The 23222-nt window shown below is 39.6% G+C and overlaps 3 protein-coding genes across 3 annotated transcripts; 1 reads left to right on the forward strand and 2 right to left on the reverse strand.

Moving 5' to 3' along the window:
* Positions 1-4642: 4642 nt before the first annotated feature.
* On the reverse strand, positions 4643-7056 carry LOC112169202 (pentatricopeptide repeat-containing protein At5g48910). Its single transcript, XM_024306192.2, has one exon. The coding sequence runs from the start codon at positions 6709-6711 to the stop codon at positions 4768-4770; it is 1944 nt and encodes a 647-aa protein (XP_024161960.1). The 5' UTR covers positions 6712-7056; the 3' UTR covers positions 4643-4767.
* A 963-nt stretch (positions 7057-8019) lies between these two features.
* On the reverse strand, positions 8020-13226 carry LOC112173537. Its single transcript, XM_024311172.2, has 4 exons — positions 12863-13226; positions 8976-9037; positions 8751-8855; positions 8020-8481 (listed from the first exon to the last, which is right to left on the reverse strand). Exons 1-4 carry the CDS (start codon positions 13083-13085, stop codon positions 8332-8334), a joined length of 540 nt encoding a protein of 179 aa, XP_024166940.1. The 5' UTR covers positions 13086-13226; the 3' UTR covers positions 8020-8331.
* Positions 13227-17793: 4567 nt separating this feature from the next.
* On the forward strand, positions 17794-21564 carry LOC112174145 (LRR receptor-like serine/threonine-protein kinase RGI2). Its single transcript, XM_024311862.2, has 2 exons — positions 17794-20811; positions 20942-21564. The coding sequence occupies exons 1-2, from the start codon at positions 17886-17888 to the stop codon at positions 21466-21468; spliced, it is 3453 nt and encodes a 1150-aa protein (XP_024167630.1). The 5' UTR covers positions 17794-17885; the 3' UTR covers positions 21469-21564.
* The last annotated feature ends 1658 nt before the right edge of the window (positions 21565-23222 follow it).

Below are 23222 nucleotides of genomic sequence, written 5' to 3' on the forward strand. Positions count from 1 at the left end.
TGTGCCTCCATACTGCACAGAGGGAAGAAAAGTCCCATCAACGTTTAACTTGACAACCTCCGCGAGCGGTGCTGACCAAGTCTTCTTACAAGTAGGACTAGCTAGATGCCTACCACTGGACTCTCGCTGAACTCGGGAATATTCCTCATGCCATAGCACCGGGCACAATGCCTAGCCCTGTTTGAGATCGATCCCTCCATAACTTATCATTCCTGTTCCTCCATATACTCCACATCAGAACTAATAACTTATCAAAACACTCACCCGACAGAGTGGTAGCTCTCTCCAAGAGCCAATTCTTCTAAGACAAAGTAGAAGGTGGAATAAAGAAAGGAGGAGCACCCAAAATTCCTGTGGATAAATGGCATTGACAAAATAAGTGCTCAACTGTTTCAATCTCATTGGAGCAAATGACACAGTGAAGATCACCGGAATAACCCTTGGTAGAAAGAGCAGCACGAGTAGGGAGAAGATTCTAGACGGCTCTCCACCTAAAAATGGCGACCTTGCTGGGGACTTTGGCCTTCCACAAGGCCCTCCAAACCGGTCCATATGGATTCCCAACTGAGGAAGAAGCGAATTGATTGCCCATAACAAACTCCTAAGCTCTGGTGTAGGCAGACTTCACCGAGAAGGAACCACGCTTATCCAATTTCCAAGCCACTCTATCCTGAGCATGGTGTCTACTAAGTGGGATAGAAAGAACCTGAGTGGCCGCATGTATATCAAAGCATGCATGAGCAGCAACTTCATCCCACAACCAAGTATCCCAATTAATCAAATCCGAAACTCTCTCAAAAACTGTATCCAGAGGCCGAACTAGAGAGTAAGTAGAGATAGAAGGTATCCAGTCCGAGTCCCAAATGCCAACAGAACGACCATTACCAATCCTCCAAGATAAACCAACCTGCAGGACTAGCCTAGCCTCCATAATACTCCTCTAAGAGTAAGAAGGTCTCTCCCCTATGTCAGCTGTGACGAATGTTCCATGCGGGTAGTAAACTACCTTGAAAACTTGAGCCACGAGAGAGTTAGGATGGGTAAGAAGACGCCAGCCTTGCTTAGCTAGGATGGCAAGATTATGAGGGTATAAATGCTTAAAGCCCATACCTCCCTGTTCTTTAGGAAGACATATTCGCTCCCAAGACCTCCAGTGAATCTTATGCTTATCATAGGTACTACCCCAAAAAAATTGACAACAAAGTTGCTGAAGATCATCACATAGAGATTTAGGTAGAGCATAACAATTCATAACATAATTTGGTAGAGTTTGAGCAACAACCTTGATGAGTAACTCCTTTCCTCCAACACTAAGGATCTTAGCCAGCCAACTAATGAGCTTTTTGGTGAGTCGTTCTTTCAAATAGGCAAAGATGGCCGTCTTATTATGCCCAACATATATAGGGAGTCCCAAATATAGGCCATGCTCTTTAACACAAGCCACACCTAAAATTGCAGCCAATTGATTTCTCTTGTGAAGACTAACATTACCATTGAAAACCACACTTGATTTATGTAAATTGATATGTTGACCAGAGGCTTTTGCGTACACAACTAATATGTGCTTGAAAGCTGAGCATTCCCCCACTGAGGCTTCTCCAAACAAGAAGCTATCATCTGCAAAAAGAAGATGATGAATGGTGGGTGCCATGGGAGACATTTTCAGGCCCTTGACCAATCCCTGCTAGACTGAAGAAGAGATCAAAGCTGAGAGACCCTCCGCACATAGAATAAAAAGATATGGGGAGAGAGGATCCCCCTGACGAATACCCCTAGAAGGCAAGATAAATCCTGTAGGAGAACCATTAATCAGAACAGAGTAACTTACAGACTTCACTGTAACCATCACAATCCTAACCCAATTCGGACAAAATCCCAATCTCACCAAGACTGCTTCCAAATATGGCCATTCCAGAAGATCGTAAGCTTTAGAAATATCAAGTTTGAAGGAGAAAAAACCATCAACCTGTCGATGGAGCTTCTGCAAAAAGTGAGCAATCTCAGTTGCCACCAAAGTATTATCTGAAATCAACATTCCCGGGACGAAAGCACTTTGTAGAGGGGAGATAATTTGAGGAAGAATCACCTTCTATTCGCCAAGACCTTTGAAGCAATTTTGTAGACAACATTGCATAGCGCAATTGGTCGCAATTCTGAGACTAGTTTAGGCTCCTTAATCTTTGGGATCAATGTGAGGTGAGTGAAGTTAGACTCCTGAGAAATCTGGCCCGTACTAAGAATCTTCCTTACAGCCAGACAAACATCCTTCTCTACCACGTTCCAAAACTTCTGGAAAAAGCAAGGAGACATTCCATCGGGACCTGGGGTTTTGGATGGGTGCATTTAGAAAAGGGCCTTCTTAATTTCCTCATCAGAGTACGGTGCAGTAAGTTCTGCATTCATAGCAACCGAAACCTTGGGCTGCAAACAAGAAGTAACCAATTCTAAAGCCACCGGATCAAAACCACCAGCTCGAAAAATATCTTCATAATATCTAATGATCAAATCATTCACCTCAGCCGAAGTAGAAGTCCACTGCCTGACATCATTCAGCAGGCCTTTAATACGATTCCTACACCTCCGATTAGAAGCACGGCGGTGGAAAAAAGCCGTATTACGATCACCTTCTTTTAGCCATTGAATCCTCGATCTTTGCCTCCAATAAATCTCATTAGCCGAGAGTAATTCATTCAAGCGAAACTGTAAAGCTTTCTGTACCTCATAGTGATGAGGTTCAAAAGGCTATTTCATCAGTGTGTCCAGCTTACCCTGGATGAGCTTCAATTCCACCTGTCTCTGTTGAAAGACCTCGAAATGCCATTCCAAAAGTAACTGACCTGTCTGTTGAATCTTTCTACCAACCTGACCCATGAAGGCTCCAATAGTTGGGAGCATCCAACCCTTCTAAACAACATTCCCACAGTCCGAGTGCTGGAGCCACATCTCCTCAAAACGAAACTGTTTCGGGGTGCAGTGCGTAACCACTAGTTCAGGGATAACTTCAATAAGTAGAGGGCAGTGGTCCGATTTGCTAAGTGGGAGTGTGATACAACGCGAAAATGGATACAGCTCTCTCCATTGCGTCATTTGACAGGCCCTATCAAGACGCTCTTTCGTAAACCGATTAGACCACGTAAACCTGGGGCCGACAAACCCCATATCCAAAAGCTCACAATCCACCAAAGCTTGACGGAAACGAGCCATCTGTGCTATACTACGCGGAGGACCCCCGAACTTGTCAGCTTGGCCAAGGATCTCGTTGAAGTCACTGGCTACAAGCCATGGCAGGTGACACTGTGCCACCAACATACATAGCAAATTCCATGTAGTAAGACAGTTAGCTGTTGTGCCAACGCCGTAAATGCCCGTAAATCTAAAGACTCCAGCCGATCCTACAGCCCCCACCTCTGCATCAATATGATTAACAGAGTAGTTCCGGAGTTGGACGGGAATCTCATTACGCCAGAAGAGAGCTAACCCCCGACAATCATCTTCCTTCGGTACATAGATAACACCATCAAACCCTATACGCTGTCGGACGGAGGTCACTAGATCCGAAGAAGCTAGGGTCTCCGAGAGAAAAACCAAGCAAGGGTTTTGTTGTCGAACCATACTAATGCGGGCATCCTAAGTCTCCGTATTATTGAGGCCCCGACTATTCCACGCTATAATCTTGAAAGCTTGCATGAAGATCGGGAATCAGATTGAAAGCCGACATCGGCCTAGGGTTTGCTAGGGTGAGAGAGAGAGCTCTCCTCAAAAGGAAAAACTGGGTATTGGCTTAATCTCAAGTGAGTCTACCTCTATATCAAACTAATCTACTTAATCTGTTGGTACATTAATGTAATATTGACGAACTCATAGAATGAACATTAATAATTTCGGAAACTATTATCATGTAAAGAGAATATAAATCATGCGGTGAAAACTAGTTTATAGTTTTCGACATTGTTATGCCATTTCTGTTCAAATACACGCCAAATCAAACTAATCATAATTATCCTTTGCATTACTTTCATCATCCATCGATCCCATAAAGTTTGATTTGTGGGATTTTGCTTTGTTCTTTATCTCATTACTTGCAGAAGACAATTCTCTTGATTACCTCTGTCCAAAACCTAGTTGTTTTGAAGAAATTTAAGTGGAAAACAACTAATGAAAATTTTAAAGTACCAAAGGGGATTTTGTTAGTTTTCCTAGTCACACTAGACCACTTGTTCAGCATGGTGGAAACATACTGATTGCCTCTTTCCCTTTGCACCTAATGATTCAATGAGCGTATGAACAAACACTTGCGCCAATTTAAATTTAAAAATGCAGACAGTAGATTTACTATTCATAAATTCAATCCATAATCATCACCTGAAATTGTCACTTTCTTGTTTCCCCAATTCGAATTGCTCAATCATTCTTGTTTAAAGCAAATAAGTTTCTGTCTAGCTAAAATCCCATTTGGTCAATGGTTGCATGCAATTGGGATTGGGAATAAAAAGTGGCAAGCTAAAAAAAGGTTACCCCAGGAAATTCTCTACGAAAATGAGTACGCATGCTTCGTTTGAAGTAAAACTTTCATGTCATCATAGACTTGAGAATCATACATTTGCACCTAATCCTAAACAACAGTACATGCACTACAACAATGTACAGTTTGAGAAATAACACAACATGGTTAGCTTAGGACTTGAATCTTAATACAGTTCCATTGATTCTAAAACGTGCTTTGAGAAATGCACATAATCTGGAAATTACATTCATATTTTCACTACATTACCAGTAGTCCATGCAAGAGCACAAACCATGCTCAAAGTGGTGGAAGCGCTTACGGTCCCGAACAATGATCTTTCGTTTGTAAATTTTTGAGATTAACTTTATAGAGGAGTGACAATCCTCGCATATGCGTAGGTTCTTAACAATTCGAAGTGGCGATTGAGGGGCTGTACTGATTAAGCCAAAGGCAACTGCAATTTTCTCACTGTGATAATGTAAAGCACTTTGTTTTTCTTCTTCAGCCACGTTGAGCAATACTTGTGTGGTGTTAGGCTTATATCCTTCTAACCTTAACTCGTTGGAAATTTCTTCCAGCATTGAATGGATTTCTTCTGCTCTAGAATGTGATTGATCTTCAACCAGAAATTCATGAAGCACTCCATCAAGCTCAATCCAACTACCACCGGGGTCTTTCCTAATGTCCATATCCTTCATCAACAATCTCACATTTGAAACCGCCTCCCAATTTCCCAAAGATGCATACATGTTCGATAGAGCAACATATGATCCACTATCATGGGGAGCCAAGTCCATCAAAATCTTTGCGACACGTTCTCCCATCTCAATATTCCCTTGTACCTTGCAAGCACCAAGCAATGCCTTCCATATAACATCATCCGGCTGAATTGGCATATTTAGTATAAGCTCTTCAGCTTCTTCTAACAGTCCAGCACGGCCTAATAAATCGACCATACACCCATAATGCTCGATTCTAGGTTCTAAGCCAACTACATTAATCATGTGGTTGAAGAATGATCTGCCCTGCTCCACCATACCTCCATGGCTACAAGCACTCAAGAGACCAATATATGTTACATCACTAGGCACCACACCAGCTCTTTCCATCTTTGAAAAATAATCTAGTGCATCCTTTCCTCTACCATGCATAGCAAGCCCACTGATTATGGCATTCCAAGTGATCACATTCTTTTTAGGCAGTTGCTCAAAAACTAGAAGCGCCTTCTCAATGTCGCCACACTTGGAATACATATCAACCAAAGCAGAACCAAGCACATCATCGATCCCAATCTTATGCTTCCCGGCATACAAATGCACCCATTTCCCCAATTCAAGCAGACCAAGTCGTGCTATCGCAGGCAAGGCGCTAACCAAAGTCACATAATTTGGGCATACATCCCCAATCTGCATATCACGGAACATTTCTACGGCTTCCCTAACGAACCCATTTTGCGCATACGCGGAGATCATCGCATTCCACGAGACAACACTTCTTTGAGGCATTTTGTCGAACAGCTCCCGTGCAGCTCCAAACTCCCCGAGTCTCACATGGCCATCAACTATCAAATTCCACAAAACCACATTACCCTCTTGCTTCTTCTCATTCAAATCACCACAATCAGCTACACTCCTAGAAAACAATGAATGTGCATCCTCCATAACCCCACACATTACATACATCCTCACAAGACTACTCACAACAAACTCATCATCATCCAACCCAAACTTGACAACCATCCCATGAACACGTCTGCCAACCTGAGCATTCCCTATTCTAGAACAGGCCTTCAACACAGAAGGAAATGTGAACTTATTTGGCGCCACCAAACCATCGCAAATCATTCGATAAAACAAGAACAGAGCCTCAGGTGGGTGCTCGGAAACAGAGCTCTCGGCAAGAGCTCTGACGATGGTGTTCCAGGAGAAGCAATTGGGTGTCTGAATTTGGTTGAATACGGCACGAGCGTACTCAATGTTGCGGTGATTTGAGAGGGCGTAGAATCGGAGGATTTCGGCCGCGGCAAGAGGGTCGTGGATTTGGCGGGTTTTGATGAAGTGGGCATGCACTTGTTGCAAGTCTTTCAAGGTTTTGATTTGTGGGAATTGTGAAGATGGGTGACGAGTTGTGGGGTTGTAGATGTTGGAGGAGTTCATTGTTTGGCCAATGAGAAACAAACAATTAATCTCAAGTTTGATATCAACCATTCTATTTTTCTAGCATATTACTCATAATCAACAAGCTGAACAAGAACCACCACCTCGTATCACAATCGAGCAGACTAAACAGAGTAGCACTTATCGATTATTCCACAAATACCCAAGATATTAAAGATTGAGCCTTTAATTGCTCGACTGATAAATTTTGGGTTTTGAACTTCAATCAAAATGCCGATGATACCTGAAAATGGAAGGAGCTCGTAGTCTTGATAACTCAAGCGGTATCGGGTTTTCTCGGACCAAAGCCCTCCAGGGTAAGAGAATAGAGATAAAGGGTACCAAGAGCGATTCTTTTTTCCCTCCAAGATGTTGACACGTGTCCAATCTTCCTGTTAAGTCCATGAAACCCCAAAAAAAAAAAAAAAAAAAATATCGACTACAGAAGTTGTGCCGGCGTTGGTGTAGCTTGGAGAACAAGAAACAGCAGTTCGTTTTTCAGTTTTGTATATATACAGTCAGTTTTTTGATATCAAGATGCTATTACTTCGGCGACTAAAATGATTTGATATTAATCTTTGGTTATGTTAAGTTGGTACCTAACTAGTCTTGTTCACCGAATCAATAATCGAACTTGGTCTAGCTCTGGTTGAATGTGTACATGCATGTGTGTGTTCTATATCTCCGAGCTGCATCTTTTTAATCAAAGGGATGGGGTGCCCGGCCGAGCCTTTTGAAGATTTGGTTGCATCTTTAGCTGATTGGCTCAATTTATTCAATCTTATATGCATAACAGACGAGGCCATTGAGGACTTGGAGCATCAGATGAGCAAATTGCAACTACATTGAATCAGAGAGAGCCAGGTAACTTTTCTAGTAAAGCTATTGCTAAACCTAAGGTAACTAACTATGAGCTGATTCTGGCTGTGACAGTAAGGACTGAGAAAAAAAGGCACTAGAGTAACCCAGGATGCAAAAAAGAGGAAGGAAATTTGTGAAATGGTGATTACGAACAAAGGGAAGAAGCCACGGGAAGCTACGGCACAAGGGCTTACGTGTTTTGACAAATCTCCCTAATTTTTTAAGGTAAGCAATGAAGTTCCTTGTTTGTTTATTCAAGCCCTCCCATGTAACCAAAAAAAAAAAAAAAACCTTATTTCAAGTGAACCCAAAAAACAAAAAGTGTCAAGTTAACCAAGAGAACCAGGAGGTGAAGGTCGTTCTCTATTGCTATTAAATATTACTGCCTAAATTTCCATGGATAGTGGTCTTGTAAAAGACCATCGAGACTTAATGTTCTATAAGCCGGATATGCAATACCTTCAATTAGGATTCTGGAAACCTTATCACTTGCACAGGTCAGCAAATTTGGCGCTTTACTTCACAAGAGGCAGATGATTCATTTTATCTATATAATTAGGTTTCCAAGCACGCCACAATATTACACCCAAATTTCAGAAAGACATCCTAACGAGTTAAGTTGGGTAAACCTTTTCTGTAAGCTGTACTTGGAAAAGCCTAAGAATTGACTGCTGAGAAGTGTAGTGAGACACTCATTTGAGATTCTAAAGTGTACAGCACAGAACTTGCCTTCCATCAGCTGGAATTTCTTGTAAACTCTTCTCCTTCTCTGACCACGACAATGTGAAATTTGAGTAAATAGGGTAATGTTTACTTGTACTTCTCCATGATTCTTCTGGCTTCTTCTAGACTATCATCCACCCCGTCCTCCTTTGGTGTCGAGGTGGTGCCTCCATTGCCCCTTGGCCCTTCATCCTTGTTCAAAGCTATGAATATAAAATATGCAAGTCCCATTGTGGCCTGTTATCATAAGACAGTTAAATCATAATCCATTAAAATTAGCTGTAATACATGTGCTTCTTCAAACTCTGGACTACGTATAGAAGAGCAATGCTCTTTTACCAAATTTTCTAAATGTTAGATATTCTAATAAGAGTATTGTTCATGTCCTTGTAGGACCAGAGAAAAAGTAGAATCACAGTCCAATAACCAAATTGATATCACAAGCTTACTTCATAGAAACAGTAAAGCCAACATGAATTACTAGAAAGAAAGACTTGAGAACATACCAGCACAAAGAAAACTGTGGAAACGAAAGATTTGAGTACAAATAGTGAAACAGACAATGCAACTATTGTCACAGAAATCCTTGCAATTGGTCTTGGTACAGAAGCCTAGCAACCAAAATCAACATGTAAGCAGAATATCACAAATATTAATTTCAACTAGAAGCATGAAAAACACCGTGCATTAAATTGCAAATAAAAATTTGAACAAGTACAGAGAGTACTTACAGGGACAAGACTTGTTCCTGCCTCAATCCCATCTTTCCCAACATTCCATGCTGTTTGTAAAGCTATTTTACATAATATATATAGTTAAAATAAACAACACAGAACTCAACTGTAACTATTTACCTCTTGAATTCATGTGATGTAGAAAGGGAATCTTCCTAAAGAACAGTAGCAACATTCAGACCAAAAAAAAGAGGAGAAACAGTAGCAAAAGTAATTCATGAGTTGGAGAATTTTGACATGAAAATCTCCTCTCTCACTTCTGCTTTGGTTGTGGGGAGATAGGGCACATCCGTGAGATTACAAATTTGTATAGGAGACATAAAAGAAGCTTCAATGATGCGTATGGTACTTTTATTAAACCAGAGTGAGTTTTGGGGAAAGCTAAGCGTTGTGAGCTAATGGACCTGATTATTCTGAATCAGATGATGAACCAGTTAAGTCTCTCATTGAAAATTGGGGTGCTTGTGTATGAATGGGATAAACCCGGGAAGGCCAATTGGAGCAGTCTCGGAGAGGGAAGACTTAAGAAATTAATGCCAAGAGGATGGAGAGCTCAATTCTGTGAATGAGAAGAAAGATTTGAGAGAATCTCACAAAACTGGAGACTAGATGAGGGTAGTTTCTCATGGGGAACATGATCAACAGACCCATCATTCTGGTTCTGATTCGACCGATTTGTCAACTTATCGTTTCACATATTAAAGCAATGTCTTGAGTTTGGGGTAAGGTTTTTGGTTGTGATGTGATTGAAGAAGGAAAAGCATGAGGGACAGAAGTTTGATCCACAATCTTTACAAAGGTTTGCTCCTGAATTTTTTTTATTTTTTTTTTTCAGTTTTTTTAATTATTTAAATAGAGGTTTGCATATGGTACCATCAATTAGTGTCAAGCTAATGTTAGTTCTCCAACTATAGGTAACAATGCACTTTTAATTGATGACTTTGAAGTGGAAGTTAGGCAGACCAAGTCAGAAATTATGCCCCTCGGAATCGTGTTGAGAGATTGGATGCTATGTTAGAATATTCTAAGACGAAAGGTTGGAAAGGGCTGAATAGAGCATGCACCTCTAATTCTGGTGTAATGGTGAAACCATGAATGAGACAATTTGTGGGTACTAAGATAAGAGCTGAGCCACCATAATCGTCTTTCAAACAAAACAAATCTTAAATCTACTGTTGGTTCTAATGTCAATGTTATGATGCCTGAATCCATGGTGGCTCAAATGTTATGGCCCGCTACGAGCAATGTTAGCCCTTAATTGGAATGCCCAAGACTCAAGGATATATTAAGAGCTAACTGCTCAGGTTTAAAATTTCTAATGAGACTATATTTACTAAACAACAAAGGGAGATATTTTTTATTAGATCAAATTTTGGAAAGTACATGCTGTGAAGTCCACACCGGAGAAAACTTACAAGAACTAAAACAATACAATGCAATTGACTTTGAAAGACTAGGTAATCACTGCCTTCCAATTCCAAGGATATATTGAGAGCTAACCGCTCAGGTTTAAAATTTCTAATGAAACTATATCTACTAAACAACAAAGGGAGATATTTTTGATTAGATCAAATTTTGGAAAGTACATACTGTGGACAAGAAGTCCACAACAGAGAAAACTTACAAGAACTAAAACAATACAACGCAATTGACTTTGAAAGACTAGGTAATCACTGCCTTCCAATTCCAGAGAATGAAAAGCAAAGTTAGACCCTAAAGCCATTGAAGCAGGAGCCTGGGAAATATGACCAGTAAACAATTGTTTCCAAAAAAGTTTCTCCACTGCCGAATCTTTAGGTCCTCAAGAATCCAGTTATTTCTTTGCCGCCAAATTATAATATCAGCGCCAATTTTCCAATTCCACAATGCTCTTGTGATGCATGAATCCATCTGTTCCACATCATCTTGCCCTTTTCCCTTCCCCATATATCAAAACCCCTATGTCTTGCAGTTAACAGAGTATAGCAGCCCTCTGGCGAATCCCAGACCATAAAGGCTTCCCTGAAAAGCTTGGATAAAGCTGTTGAACAACAAATGAATATTATGTCTGGCTTTACTTCTATGATCTTTGGATGTGGCAAGAATTGGACCTGAAAGAGGGCTATTTTGATGTGGTTTAAGGAATGGCAGGTGCAGGTGTTTAAATTGTTTATGCATGGCAAAAAGGAGCATTGGAATAGTCTTAGCTCCCTAATGAAAAAAACTTTGGCAGTCCATGTTGATACATCATCTTGACGGCTCAGTTTATGATCACAAAGCTTTATTGTTAGATACATCTCTTGCATTAGATGGGACGGTGTACTCCAGGAAAGGGACTCGCAGGTTACATTTTGAGAAGTAGATAAAGATATTGGGCTTCAGGGAAAAGAGGTAATGTTTCAATCACTGAACAATTAAAGACAGTGGATATAGATTGGCACATTGAAACATTCATGTTTTCAAGAGTGTACAGCACCAATTATTAGATGGGGGGCTCAGCGTGCCAATATAGTGTCTTATCCAACATCTTTTCATATTGGATAAAGAAGAGGACTATGATACCTGTTTCTTTCATAAAAAGAAAACAAAATTCTGGGCATCTAAGGTAGTATAGGATACGGTGATCTGAAACCAAGCAGGTGGTGGAGGTTTCTTGTCACTATATCCATTGAGCCAAGGGATGGTTACATGGTGGATTTGGTTCGATTTACTACTCCTAAAGTGGATCATAGAACAAATGCTGCACTTACTAAGCCTTACTCAAAGGCTGAGCTTGAGGCTACCTTTGAAACAAATGCCAACAACAAAGACTCCAGGACTTGATGGGTTGGATTCCCTGCACTTCTATTTTTCAAAAGGAGTGTAGTTGGGAATGATGTCAGTAGATGTTGCCTAGCAGGTTATGGTCCAGGGTTTAGTGTCAGAGAACAAAATCATCCTTTCATATTGAAAACTCAACCAGGATTTAAATCTTATATAATAACTTGAATTCCTGACTCAAAATAGGCCTGCATAAAAATTGTAGCTAAAGGAAATGAATTATAGGGCTACTCCCCATTTAACTAGTATTGAGTAATAGTCTTCTATTCATGAAACTAGAAAAACAACCCCATAAAGGGAAGTTTATCTTATGCAGCTAGAAGTATAGAACCTCATGTGCACTGAACCACAAGTTTTACGACAAAACATATCACATTCCATTCACTAGAACTTTTCCAATATATTAAGTTCTCTTGAAGTACAGATTTTTAGCCAATTCTGTCACTTGACATTTAATGGAAAACCACTTTCCATTCAGTAAAAGAGTTCCAACATATTAGTTTCTCTTGAACTACGAATGATTAGCCAGTTCCCTGACTTAACGTCTAATGGATCACCACTTAACACAAATGTAAACTCAAAACTAAACTGTAACCACCTGCAGTCTTGAGTAAGCAGCACAGTAGCAAAAGCATTTCATGAGAATATTCCACTCCATAAATGGCTTTCTCTCACCTACCAAAATATTAGGTTCTCGTGAATTACGAATGGCTAGTCAGTTCCCTCACTTTAAATTAATGGTTCATCATTCTTTTCAGTAAGAAAATTCAGCATTTGCACCGGTTTCACTCTAGTCACAGCTTCACTAAAACCTCTACCTTTCTGTATTTGATTGCTATCGATAGAGTTTCTTATGGCTTTTGGCACAGTTATTAAAATTTCATTTCACTAATAATAATCATCGAAACTTAAAAGATACATAATTTGATAGGAAATATATATGCTTTCTACTAATATGCACAAAACCCAACTCAGAAATAAGCAAATTCCACGAACCCACAAAACCAACAATACTCGGGCATATCATACACATTCTAAAACACTGAAAATTCAATAAATAAGGCAGTGAAGTTCAGCTAGCTAACCTTTTAAGATGTTGGACTGCGCAGCGAATACAAAGCCAGAATTGCGGGTTCTGGTCCTCTTAATTTGCAGAGCGAAGGACAAAGTTTGATTCTTTAAACTCAACAATGAATTGGAAGAAACGAACTGAGAGCGGGAGAAGGCTAGAGTTTGATTGTTGTAACATTTTGGAGAGAGTTGGGTTGTGCAGCATAATAGGCTGTGCAACATGGCTGAACCAGCCATTACAAATCTTTGTTTGTTGAAAATATATTAAAGAAACAAATGATTTGGACCCAGAATTTGGGATTTCCAAATGAATAGGTCTTATTAGTTGTGTGCCCACTTTCAGATTTTTGTTTCGACAGAGAAACAGAGCAACTCGAAGAAGCTCTTTTATTAGAGACTCGATATCGGCCTCACAATGCTCACCTTAAACCGCCCAAACCGGTCGATTCGAGCGATTCGTTTTTTTTTATATAATTTTTTTTTAATTAATTTTTTTTTTTTTTTTATCAGGGTGAGGTAGCAATTAGCAAGCTGTCTCAGTTACGTTAGCGAGTTAATAACACACCCACTCAATCAGTACTCGAACCGAAATCTACAAGGATATCCAGCAAGGTCAGGCTGATCGCTTGTTGGAGCCGCACAAACCCGAAGGCTCCTCAAACCTACTGGACACAAACTGGTGAGAGTTGGACTTGAACACTAGCCATGTCCATCTAGGCCACTTGACTAACCTTACCACACAAAGTGGTTATTGTTTTTGGATCCTATGCAATAACGTTTTTTTATTTTTTTCTATTGTGTCAATAATTTTTTTCATTAACCGCAAACAACAGTGACAGACTTACAAAGTAAACACATACTATCATTTGGTATAAGTGACATTTGTTGTGTTTCATTTGTACGTGGAAGAAAAAAAGTTGTGAACAAGAGATGCTATGTAAGTAATGAAACCAAAAGTAACATGACTAAAGTAGGAAGTCGACGATGCTTAAGCAGGGCGGAGAGAGTGTAGCACCTAGTTTCCACTTTCCAGCTTCCACTAATTTTAGCTTGCATTAAAAGAAAATCCACCACAGCGTTTGCAAATCTCCTTGCGTCTTTGCAGCATCCCTTTGAAGCCTTTTGATGTCATTAAGAAGATGGGTAGATTGTCTGGGAAGACCTAGGAGACTTATGACTGAATGTAATCAGTGCTAAAGTTCACCCTTAAAACCTGAGGAGGGCAAATCAAGCAACTATCTCATCAGAGCTGTGTTCATGTATGGAAATTGTGATGGCAAAAATTGGACGGGGTGGGGCGTCACTAATTCTAGAACACCATGTGGTCAATATGCATTTTTTTTTTGAAAGGGGGCTGGTGCAGGTACCCTCAAGCCTTGATTAATGAAATTGCAAAATACATGGGGGGCCCATAGAGCCTTAACTCTAGATTACAATAAGCATAAAAAGAGCATCCCAAAATAATATCAGAATTCTCTACAAAATCTATGTATTCTAGCAAGCACCAATTAGCAAAGAGTGCATCAATAGCTACTCCATTTGCTTTGTAATAGAGGTGACATACCAGAAAGATAACTCTATCACGAAGAAACATCATTACAAAAAGCACAGCTTTCCCACTATGTTGCCGCACGGAAATAAATCTGGCGACACTCAATTTCATCCAGCCAGCAAGAGGTTGCGTCCATTTGATTAAGTAAATAGCTCGTCGCCTTGCTCGGACAGACAAAGCACACTGAGTGTGCATACCGAGACAAAGCCCATATCTCCCTACCAAAAAAGAATAGGGACTTATTGCTGGCAATAAGCCATGCCTAAATAAAATTGAAAACAAATAAATTAAAATAGTAAAATAGTTAAGGTCTAAGGCCCAAGCCCAGACCCAATAACCAGCTGGCCCAAGCCCAAGCATCAGGTTGCAGGACCCAAAACGCCGCCACCTTGTCAATATGCATTTTTCCTCCATTAGTTTTCAGTCAATTACAATTGTAAACCGATACCTATTAATTTTTTTAAATAGAATGCAAAGTGTTTGATGAAATGCTTCAAAGAGGCTTTTCATAAACTAAGAGAATAATAAAACCTTCTCGTTTTCAATTTCAAAGATTTTAAGTTTATCACTCCCCTATACACAAGTATTCCTCGCTGGGTCGATCCGTACCACAACAGTTGGTATTGAAAGCTATAACTTCTAGTATTATGGTTTCCAATTAGCATTACAGATCAATATGACATAGCTATGGTAATGATATATAATTGTCGAAAATGGTATCATGTCATGTTTGGGCAAATGAATGGATTCCAATCACACCCAACAACACCGCATCATTGATACCACCAGCAGTACCAATAAAGTTACCCAGCAAAAGTTTTAGGGACATACCAGATAATTGGAGATTATCTGTGACAAATGGTTAGCCTATTCTCAAACTTTAATTTTCGTTTCAGGGACCTATTACGCAATGAATTCACAGCTGGTCCAGTTCCAGAGTTTCTATCTCAGTTTCTAACATTGTGAACCTTTAGCTAAAAGATGATAACGAGATATACCATCTTGAACAAACTGGGCTTAACAGTGGAAAATTACGATTGAAGTATGACCTCCTTTAATACACATTCAATGCAAATGTTTATCGGACCCTCAATTATTTATTTATTTATTTATTTTTACAGTAGAAATATATTTAGTGACTTGAAAACACACTGAGCATTTGCTAGGTTGTGCTAGTTCGGATGGAAATCCAGATTTTGTTTAATAGATTGATGCAAAATTAAAAATAGGAAGGTTGTTCCCATTGTTGCAGCACCTGTTTTAGTTGTGTCCTTACTACTGCTATGTACTCTGGCAATATTTCAGTTGCATCGTGTTATATATCTCAACTCAAAATGAAAATCTCAAACCTTCTGAACAAGCTAGTCAAGTATGTACCAATTCATGGAACCTCTTCCAGAAATGAAAGTTAAGAATGGTGAAGGTTTGCCAACCCAAATACTATAAACAATGTAGCTTAGTAGCTATGATACCATGTTAGATATGGAGTTATGGGCCGGGACAGAACAATATATAATTCTCATTGTAGTTGAAGCTATGTATGCCAATTTTATTAATCTGGTATATAATTACTTGAAAAGAATATTATACACTAATCCTAACCAAATTTCAAAACAAGGCTACAGGTGTGAAACTGTGCAGTGTAAAACCTCATGTAGGTCCTCAGTTTTATTACTTGTTCAAAGACTATTTCAAAGATTCTTACTAGTTCTTTAGGACTAGGGCCCTAAGTTATTTGTTGAAAAAAAAAAAAAAAAAAAAACTGAATTGGGAAATCTTTTGGATAGTAGCTAGTATGCATGTAACTATGGTTTGAATATATGGATTTCAGTCCTTGAAACTATGACCCATCTGTATACACAGAGAAAGACATTGATCATGAACAACCCTGTTTGTATATTTTTTTTATCTAAAGCAAATTGCTCTTAGCTTGCTGATAACATTAGCTAGCTACTTGATGCAGAACTGTTTCTCCTTATTTGTTTTCTCTCGATAATGTTCAAACATTTTGTAAGTGCTAGAAATTTCAACCGGTTCCTCGTAACAATATATGTATTATAAATCGAAGAGTCTACGTACGACCAAAAGTAATAAAAGAGGGTATTATATCCCTTAACATTAATTTTTTATTCAAATTTGTAATCTTATATTTTGTAATACGCAGTAAGAAGGAAACACAAACAGAAACAAGCATAATAGAGAATTCAGAAATGGACTAGGGTTATTAGTATACTTTCTTATTTTACACATCAGCTTCTGTATGTCACTTTAGATCCAAGAGGGACTAAAAACTAAGAGGACGAGGAATGGGGGACACTGGGGAGGTTTTGTCAAAACTGAAACGTGAATAGATTCCTCAGTGAGGTTCCCAAAGCCATGCCTTGGAACTTTGGGTTTTGGGCAACACTGTTCTCTTCTCTGGCCCGGCCTTTGCTATATTTTTCTTCTTGTATCTGTGCATCAGTAACCTGTGGTAATTTTTTAAATTGACTTGGCTGAAGTACATATTATACTAGTAAAAATATAGTAATGCTCTTTAATCAAGTATATGCCTAGCTATTTTAATTCATTGATCTTCTCTGGCATTTGATAGGGTAAACTATCAGGATCAATTTAGAGATTGGTTTTTCTTTTTCTGGTGGTATTTGGGATTTTGGGTTAATTGCCATTGCATGGATTTTTTACTTTAGTCATTAGGTCTGCTCAGCAAACCAATAAAAGAAAAAGGGGAAAAAAAATATGCCTTGCATTCAGAGATGAATTTGTCTTATAAAGTATATAATGCATCTTGTTAACTGTGTAACATGAATTACTTTGTGTTCATATAATAATTCTGGCCATTGCTGCCTGTTTGTGAAGGGAATCCTCTAAACTAGTACACACACACCTTCATCTATAGCAACAGCTAGAATCAAATTTTGAAACCAAATTGTAGTCAAAAAAGCAAAGGAATCAAATTTGTTTTTTTTCCCATTGTTTTTTTACTTGTACTCTGCAACTTTGCCTTTGGTTTATGAATGAATATTTCTTCGACCAAAAAAAAGCAAAGGAATCAAAAACATAATGGGACTTATGGCCTTCATAAGAGTGGCTCTACTACCAAAATTAAAACAGCCCATAACCACTGGCCATATTGAGGAAAACAATGCAAGAACACATGAGAAATCTAACAAAGAGGCCTATTGAATTCAATTAGGAGTAAAATATGTAGCAAAGAACAGAGCCCCGAGGTGAAGATGGTGGAGCTGGTGCGCCTTTAAATCTATAATCTATTCCCTCTTTCATTATCTCTCTCACTTCTTTTCTTGCTTGACAGCAAAGTGTGTATGATAGTGTTTAATAGTAATATAAGAGTTATAGACTAGATAATATTGCAATCGCGGTAGCACAAACTAGTAGGGTTGAAGAAAAGAATCAAGAAAAAGTGAGAGAGACCCAATGCAAAACCAAGAGGAGGGGTTAAGGTTTTGAGGCAAAATTTGGCAATGCCAATGCTGTTGAGGCAGCAGCCCTCTAACACCTACAATCACCACCAAATGTCTAGGCCACTATCGTTCACCATCGATTTCTTCTTCCTCTTTGTCTTCACACTCGCAACGTCTGCTGCTTCTTTGGCTGCTGCAAATGTTGACGTTCTGACATTACATACATGGCTTCAAGGCTCTACTACCTCACCCTCTTCTTCTGATTTCTCCAACTGGAACCCTTCAGACCCCAACCCTTGTAATTGGTCCTACATTACTTGTTCTTCTCAAAACTTTGTCACTGAAATTAATATCCAGTTTATTGAGCTAGCCCTTCCCTTTCCTTCAAATTTTTCCTCCCTCGCATTTCTTCAAAAGCTCATCATTTCTGGTGCTAATCTTACTGGAACAATCTCACCTGATATTGGATATTGCAAATCGCTTCTGGTGCTTGACGTAAGTTCAAACAGTCTTGTGGGTAGTATTCCTTCAAGTATTGGCAGGCTTGAAAATCTTCAGGACCTGATCTTAAACTCTAACCAGCTTACTGGTCAAGTACCAATGGAGCTTGGTGATTGCGCCAGCCTGAAGAATCTTCTCATATTTGATAACTACCTAAGTGGTTATCTTCCTGCTACACTGGGAAAGTTACTAAACTTGGAAGTCATTCGAGCTGGAGGGAACAAAGACATGTCAGGAAATATCCCGGATGAGCTTGGAAACTGCAAGAACTTGCAGGTGTTGGGGCTTGCTGATACTAAAGTTTCTGGTTTGATACCGTCATCATTGGGTAAGCTCAGCATGCTGCAGACGCTGTCGATTTATACTACTATGCTATCGGGTGAGATTCCACCGGATATTGGCAACTGTTCAGAACTTGTCAACTTGTTCTTGTATGAGAATGACCTTTCTGGTTCACTACCACCAGAGTTGGGCAAGCTTCATAAGCTGGAGAAAATGTTATTGTGGCAAAACCACCTTGATGGGACAATTCCTGAGGAAATTGGGAACTGCAGAAGCTTGAAGACCATAGATGTCTCTCTAAATTCTTTTTCTGGAAGCATACCTCAGTCTTTCGGAAACCTCTCAAATCTTGAGGAGCTGATGCTTAGTAACAACAACATCTCTGGCTCAATTCCCTCAGTTCTTTCCAATGCTACAAAACTTGTGCAGCTGCAGCTTGATACTAATCAGATTTCAGGCTTGATCCCAGCTGAGATGGGAATGTTGAAGGAGCTCACAGTCTTTTTTGCTTGGCAGAACAAACTCGAAGGTAGTATTCCATCAGACTTGGCCGGTTGTGAGAGTCTTCAAGCTCTAGATCTCTCACACAATGCTCTCACTGGTAACATACCTTCTGGCCTATTTCAGCTGAAAAATTTAACCAAGCTTCTCTTGATTTCTAATGACATTTCGGGTCCAATACCTTCGGTGCTTGGAAATTGTACTTCTCTTATCCGGCTAAGGCTTGTGAATAACAGAATCAGTGGGGAGATCCCAAAAGAAATTGGGTTCCTTGATAACCTCAGTTTCCTTGATCTGTCTGAAAACCGTCTTGTTGGTATCGTACCAGAAGAAATTGGAAAATGCAGTTCATTACAGCTACTCAACTTAAGTAACAACACCCTTGGAGGTAATCTGCCTAGCTCCTTTTCTTCTCTCACAAGGCTTCAAGTACTGGATGTCTCTGTGAATCAATTTGTTGGTCAGATTCCTGAGAGTTACGGTGGACTTGCTGCACTTAATAGGCTCATCCTCCGTAGCAACTCCTTAACTGAGCCAATCCCCTCTTCACTTGGTAAATGTTCAAACCTTCAACTGCTTGATCTTAGTAGCAACAAGCTCACTGGGATGATCCCAGAGCAACTGTTTGAAATTGAAGCTCTTGACATTGCTTTAAACCTGAGTTTCAATGCTTTATATGGGATAATCCCACCACAGATTTCTGCTCTCAATAAGCTATCCATACTAGACCTTTCACACAATACGCTTGAAGGTGATCTGTTGGCACTTTCCGGGCTTATAAATCTTGTTTCTTTGAACATCTCATACAACAACTTCACTGGCTATCTTCCTGACAGCAAGGTGTTTCGACAGTTGTCAGCAACAGACTTGGTGGGAAACAAAGGATTGTGCTCTAGAGGTCATGATCTATGTTTCCTCAGCAATGGTACAACAATGGCCATCTCTAGAAGTGGCAGTTTGAGGAGGTCATGGAGACTTAAATTGGCCATTGCATTGCTAATAGCCTTGACCATTGCTTTGTCCATTTTTGGGGTAGTTGCAGTATTTCGAGCACGAAAGATGAATGGAGAGGACAATGATTCTGAGATTGGAGGGGACTCATGGCCTTGGCAATTCACTCCATTTCAGAAGGTGAGTTTCTCAGTTGAGCAAGTTCTAAAATGTCTAGTAGAAACCAATGTAATAGGAAAGGGATGCTCAGGAGTTGTTTACCGGGCAGAAATGGAAAACGAAGACATTGCAGTAAAGAAGCTCTGGCCAACAACAACTGCTTCCAAATATGATTGTCAAAGTAGAGGAGTTCGTGATTCCTTTTCGGCTGAGGTGAAGACCCTTGGCTCCATTCGCCACAAGAACATTGTTAGGTTCTTGGGTTGCTGTTGGAACCGAAACACAAGATTGCTTATGTATGAGTACATGCCAAATGGGAGCTTGGGTGGTTTACTTCATGAAAGAAGTGGTAACTGCTTAGAATGGGACATCAGATATCGCATAGTACTCGGGGCTGCGCAAGGCTTGGCTTATTTGCACCATGACTCTGTTCCTCCTATAGTTCACAGAGACATTAAGGCCAACAACATTCTCATTGGTCCAGATTTTGAGCCCTGCATTGCTGATTTTGGGCTTGCCAAGCTCGTTGATGAAGGAGATTTTGCTCGGTCCTCCAACACGGTTGCAGGTTCTTATGGCTACATTGCTCCTGGTTAGTACTTAATTACTATTTCATCACCAATAGAAACCTGAATTGCACTATCTCATAACTACCTGTCTTTCTCCTTCTTAACTAATAAAACGGTCATAATCAACAAAGTTTTCCTATATGTGGTTTACAGAGTATGGATACTCAATGAAGATAACAGAGAAAAGCGATGTGTACAGCTACGGCGTAGTTGTCCTAGAAGTGCTAACAGGGAAGCAACCAATTGATCCAACCATACCAGATGGACTCCACATTGTGGACTGGGTAAGGCAGAAGAGAGGGGGAGTTGAGGTACTTGATCAAAGCTTACGAGCACGACCAGAACCCGAGATTGAGGAAATGCTGCAGACATTAGGTGTGGCATTGCTGTGCATTAACCCTACCCCGGATGACAGACCAACCATGAAAGATGTAGCAGCAATGCTCAAAGAGATTAGGCAGGAGAGAGAGGAGTGCATGAAAGCTAACATGAGGCTTCTCAATGGGTCCTATTCTGCAAATGATCATGGACAAGAAACTATGTTCAGTTGCAGTGGAGGAACATCATCAGCTATGGTGAAGCAACAACATACATACCCTCCAACAAGTACCAGCACAAGTTTCTCTGCTTCCTCATTGCTATACACTTCATCTTCCAATGTCAAAACAACTCTCAAATAATCAAAATAAGAACTTACTAATTAAGGATTCGGCTTCGCAACCTAGCATTGCTATGATAGAAATCTGTTTCTAGCTACTTTGTTTCATAGTTCTCGTTTCTCTGTACTAGAGGGAACAGTTTTAATAACCAGAAGTAGCAGAAAATTTACTTTTACTCGGTGTATATGCTTTGCTTAAAAATACTATGTTGATATTGGTATTGAAAGTTAAAAAACACCGACAACAACTATTAGATGCATTCAACACATATAGTCCAACTCCAACATGATATGAAAATCCAAAAAGAAATTGCTTGTCTGGAAAATTTCAGAAGAATATCCCCTCACTTATTCTGTTGATCGACTAGAATAGGAGTGAAAAAGTCTTGATGTGATCGATTTGCAATGATGAATGAAATTTGTAGCAAGTGAGAGTGGAAGTGATTGCTTACCTCAATTGTTCACTATCAAGTATTTATAGGTGAGTTTGTACGGATATCTTTGTTTGCAATTACGGGTTATAGGTCGTCACCCTTAAGACCATGTAGATATAGTGCTCCCATCCATTCCAGGACTAACCAGTTCATCTTTGGCCTGATTGTGTTCGAATGGTTTTGTCCTAGAGGGAATTTGTTGACATGACCAAGCTTTGCCTCTTCAACTTGTATTGAGCCGGAATTCCTGTCAATATTTTGCACCCCGGCAGAAATTTAAATAAATATCGAATACATATGGGATAACTCTATGTAAACCCTAATGAATCAACCTGAACCTAGTAATATATACTCCTCTAATGTCATCTATGATCTATTACTAAGGAACTTTGACAAATTTCTAGTCAAACTACAAATACCTGTAGATTTATTAACCACTTGATGTGCATAACCTAAAAACTGAAAAAGTGTAATCTTCACCTACCTGTGTAACTGAACTCCTTTCCTCCGTAGCCGATGGTCAAGCCTTGACTGTAATGACCCTGAAATTGGGCAGTCAACAAGTATGGGTCATAGGACGTCATAGTTAAGGTCGCTTGGGCTTTATATCATGCAATGTCGTTGGGCCAGCTCACATTCGTGTCCGGTGGAATTTAGGGAAATCAGAACGGCTATACTATTTACACATAAAATCAAGATAGTACCAAAAATTGGTCAATGACCCCGGAAAATAAAAGGTAAAAAGTGCTGACCTTCCAGATTTTTCATATTTAAATTCACACAATTTGTTTATGAAAATACAAGGACAGAATGTGTTTTCTGAAAAACGGGATTGCAATGCATGGATCAATCCTTACTGGGCAGCAGAAACCAAAATTAACAAACAGAACACCAGATTTTGGTTATGCAGTGAAAATCTCAACTTCTGAGATTAAAAACACTGTGAGACTCTTACTCTTGAGAACCCAAAATAAGAATTAACTTATGATGAAGAATATGTTCTTTACAAACTTGAATAGCACTAGCTCGGCTATAATGATTAGATGAAAACTAATACCAAGTTTGTCTTCCGTCTTGAACTCTTTCTTCACTTGAACGATCACCAAATACCGCTCTCCTTTCTTCACAGCTCCTCTACTGATCTCAAGAGAAGTTATGCATATGAAACAATGATCAAGAACACTTAAATATGGACCAAGTGTTTTGAAAAACAACAAAGACTGATTTGCAGGAGATGTTTTGCTCTTGATCAGTATAACATATATACAAGAATACAGCTTGATTCTAGGATACAAAAAGGAAAACTATTCTAGCCCTATTAATGCCTAATAACATAGAATCA

This window comes from Rosa chinensis, chromosome 6, assembly GCF_002994745.2.
Source record: "Rosa chinensis cultivar Old Blush chromosome 6, RchiOBHm-V2, whole genome shotgun sequence".
Lineage (NCBI taxonomy): Eukaryota > Viridiplantae > Streptophyta > Magnoliopsida > Rosales > Rosaceae > Rosa > Rosa chinensis.

Excerpts from the sequence above, each read along its gene's own strand:
- LOC112169202 (XM_024306192.2), bottom strand. The coding sequence starts at position 6,711 with ATGGTTGATATCAAACTTGAGATTAATTGTTTGTTTCTCATTGGCCAA.
- LOC112174145 (XM_024311862.2), top strand. The coding sequence starts at position 17,886 with ATGCCAATGCTGTTGAGGCAGCAGCCCTCTAACACCTACAATCACCAC. Across the intron at positions 20,812-20,941 it reads TTATGGCTACATTGCTCCTG|AGTATGGATACTCAATGAAG; the intron begins GTTAGTACTTAA and ends TGTGGTTTACAG.
- LOC112173537 (XM_024311172.2), bottom strand. The coding sequence starts at position 13,085 with ATGGCTGGTTCAGCCATGTTGCACAGCCTATTATGCTGCACAACCCAA. Across the intron at positions 9,038-12,862 it reads GCAGTCCAACATCTTAAAAG|CTTTACAAACAGCATGGAAT; the intron begins GTTAGCTAGCTG and ends TATGTAAAATAG. Across the intron at positions 8,856-8,975 it reads CAGGAACAAGTCTTGTCCCT|GCTTCTGTACCAAGACCAAT; the intron begins GTAAGTACTCTC and ends TTTGGTTGCTAG.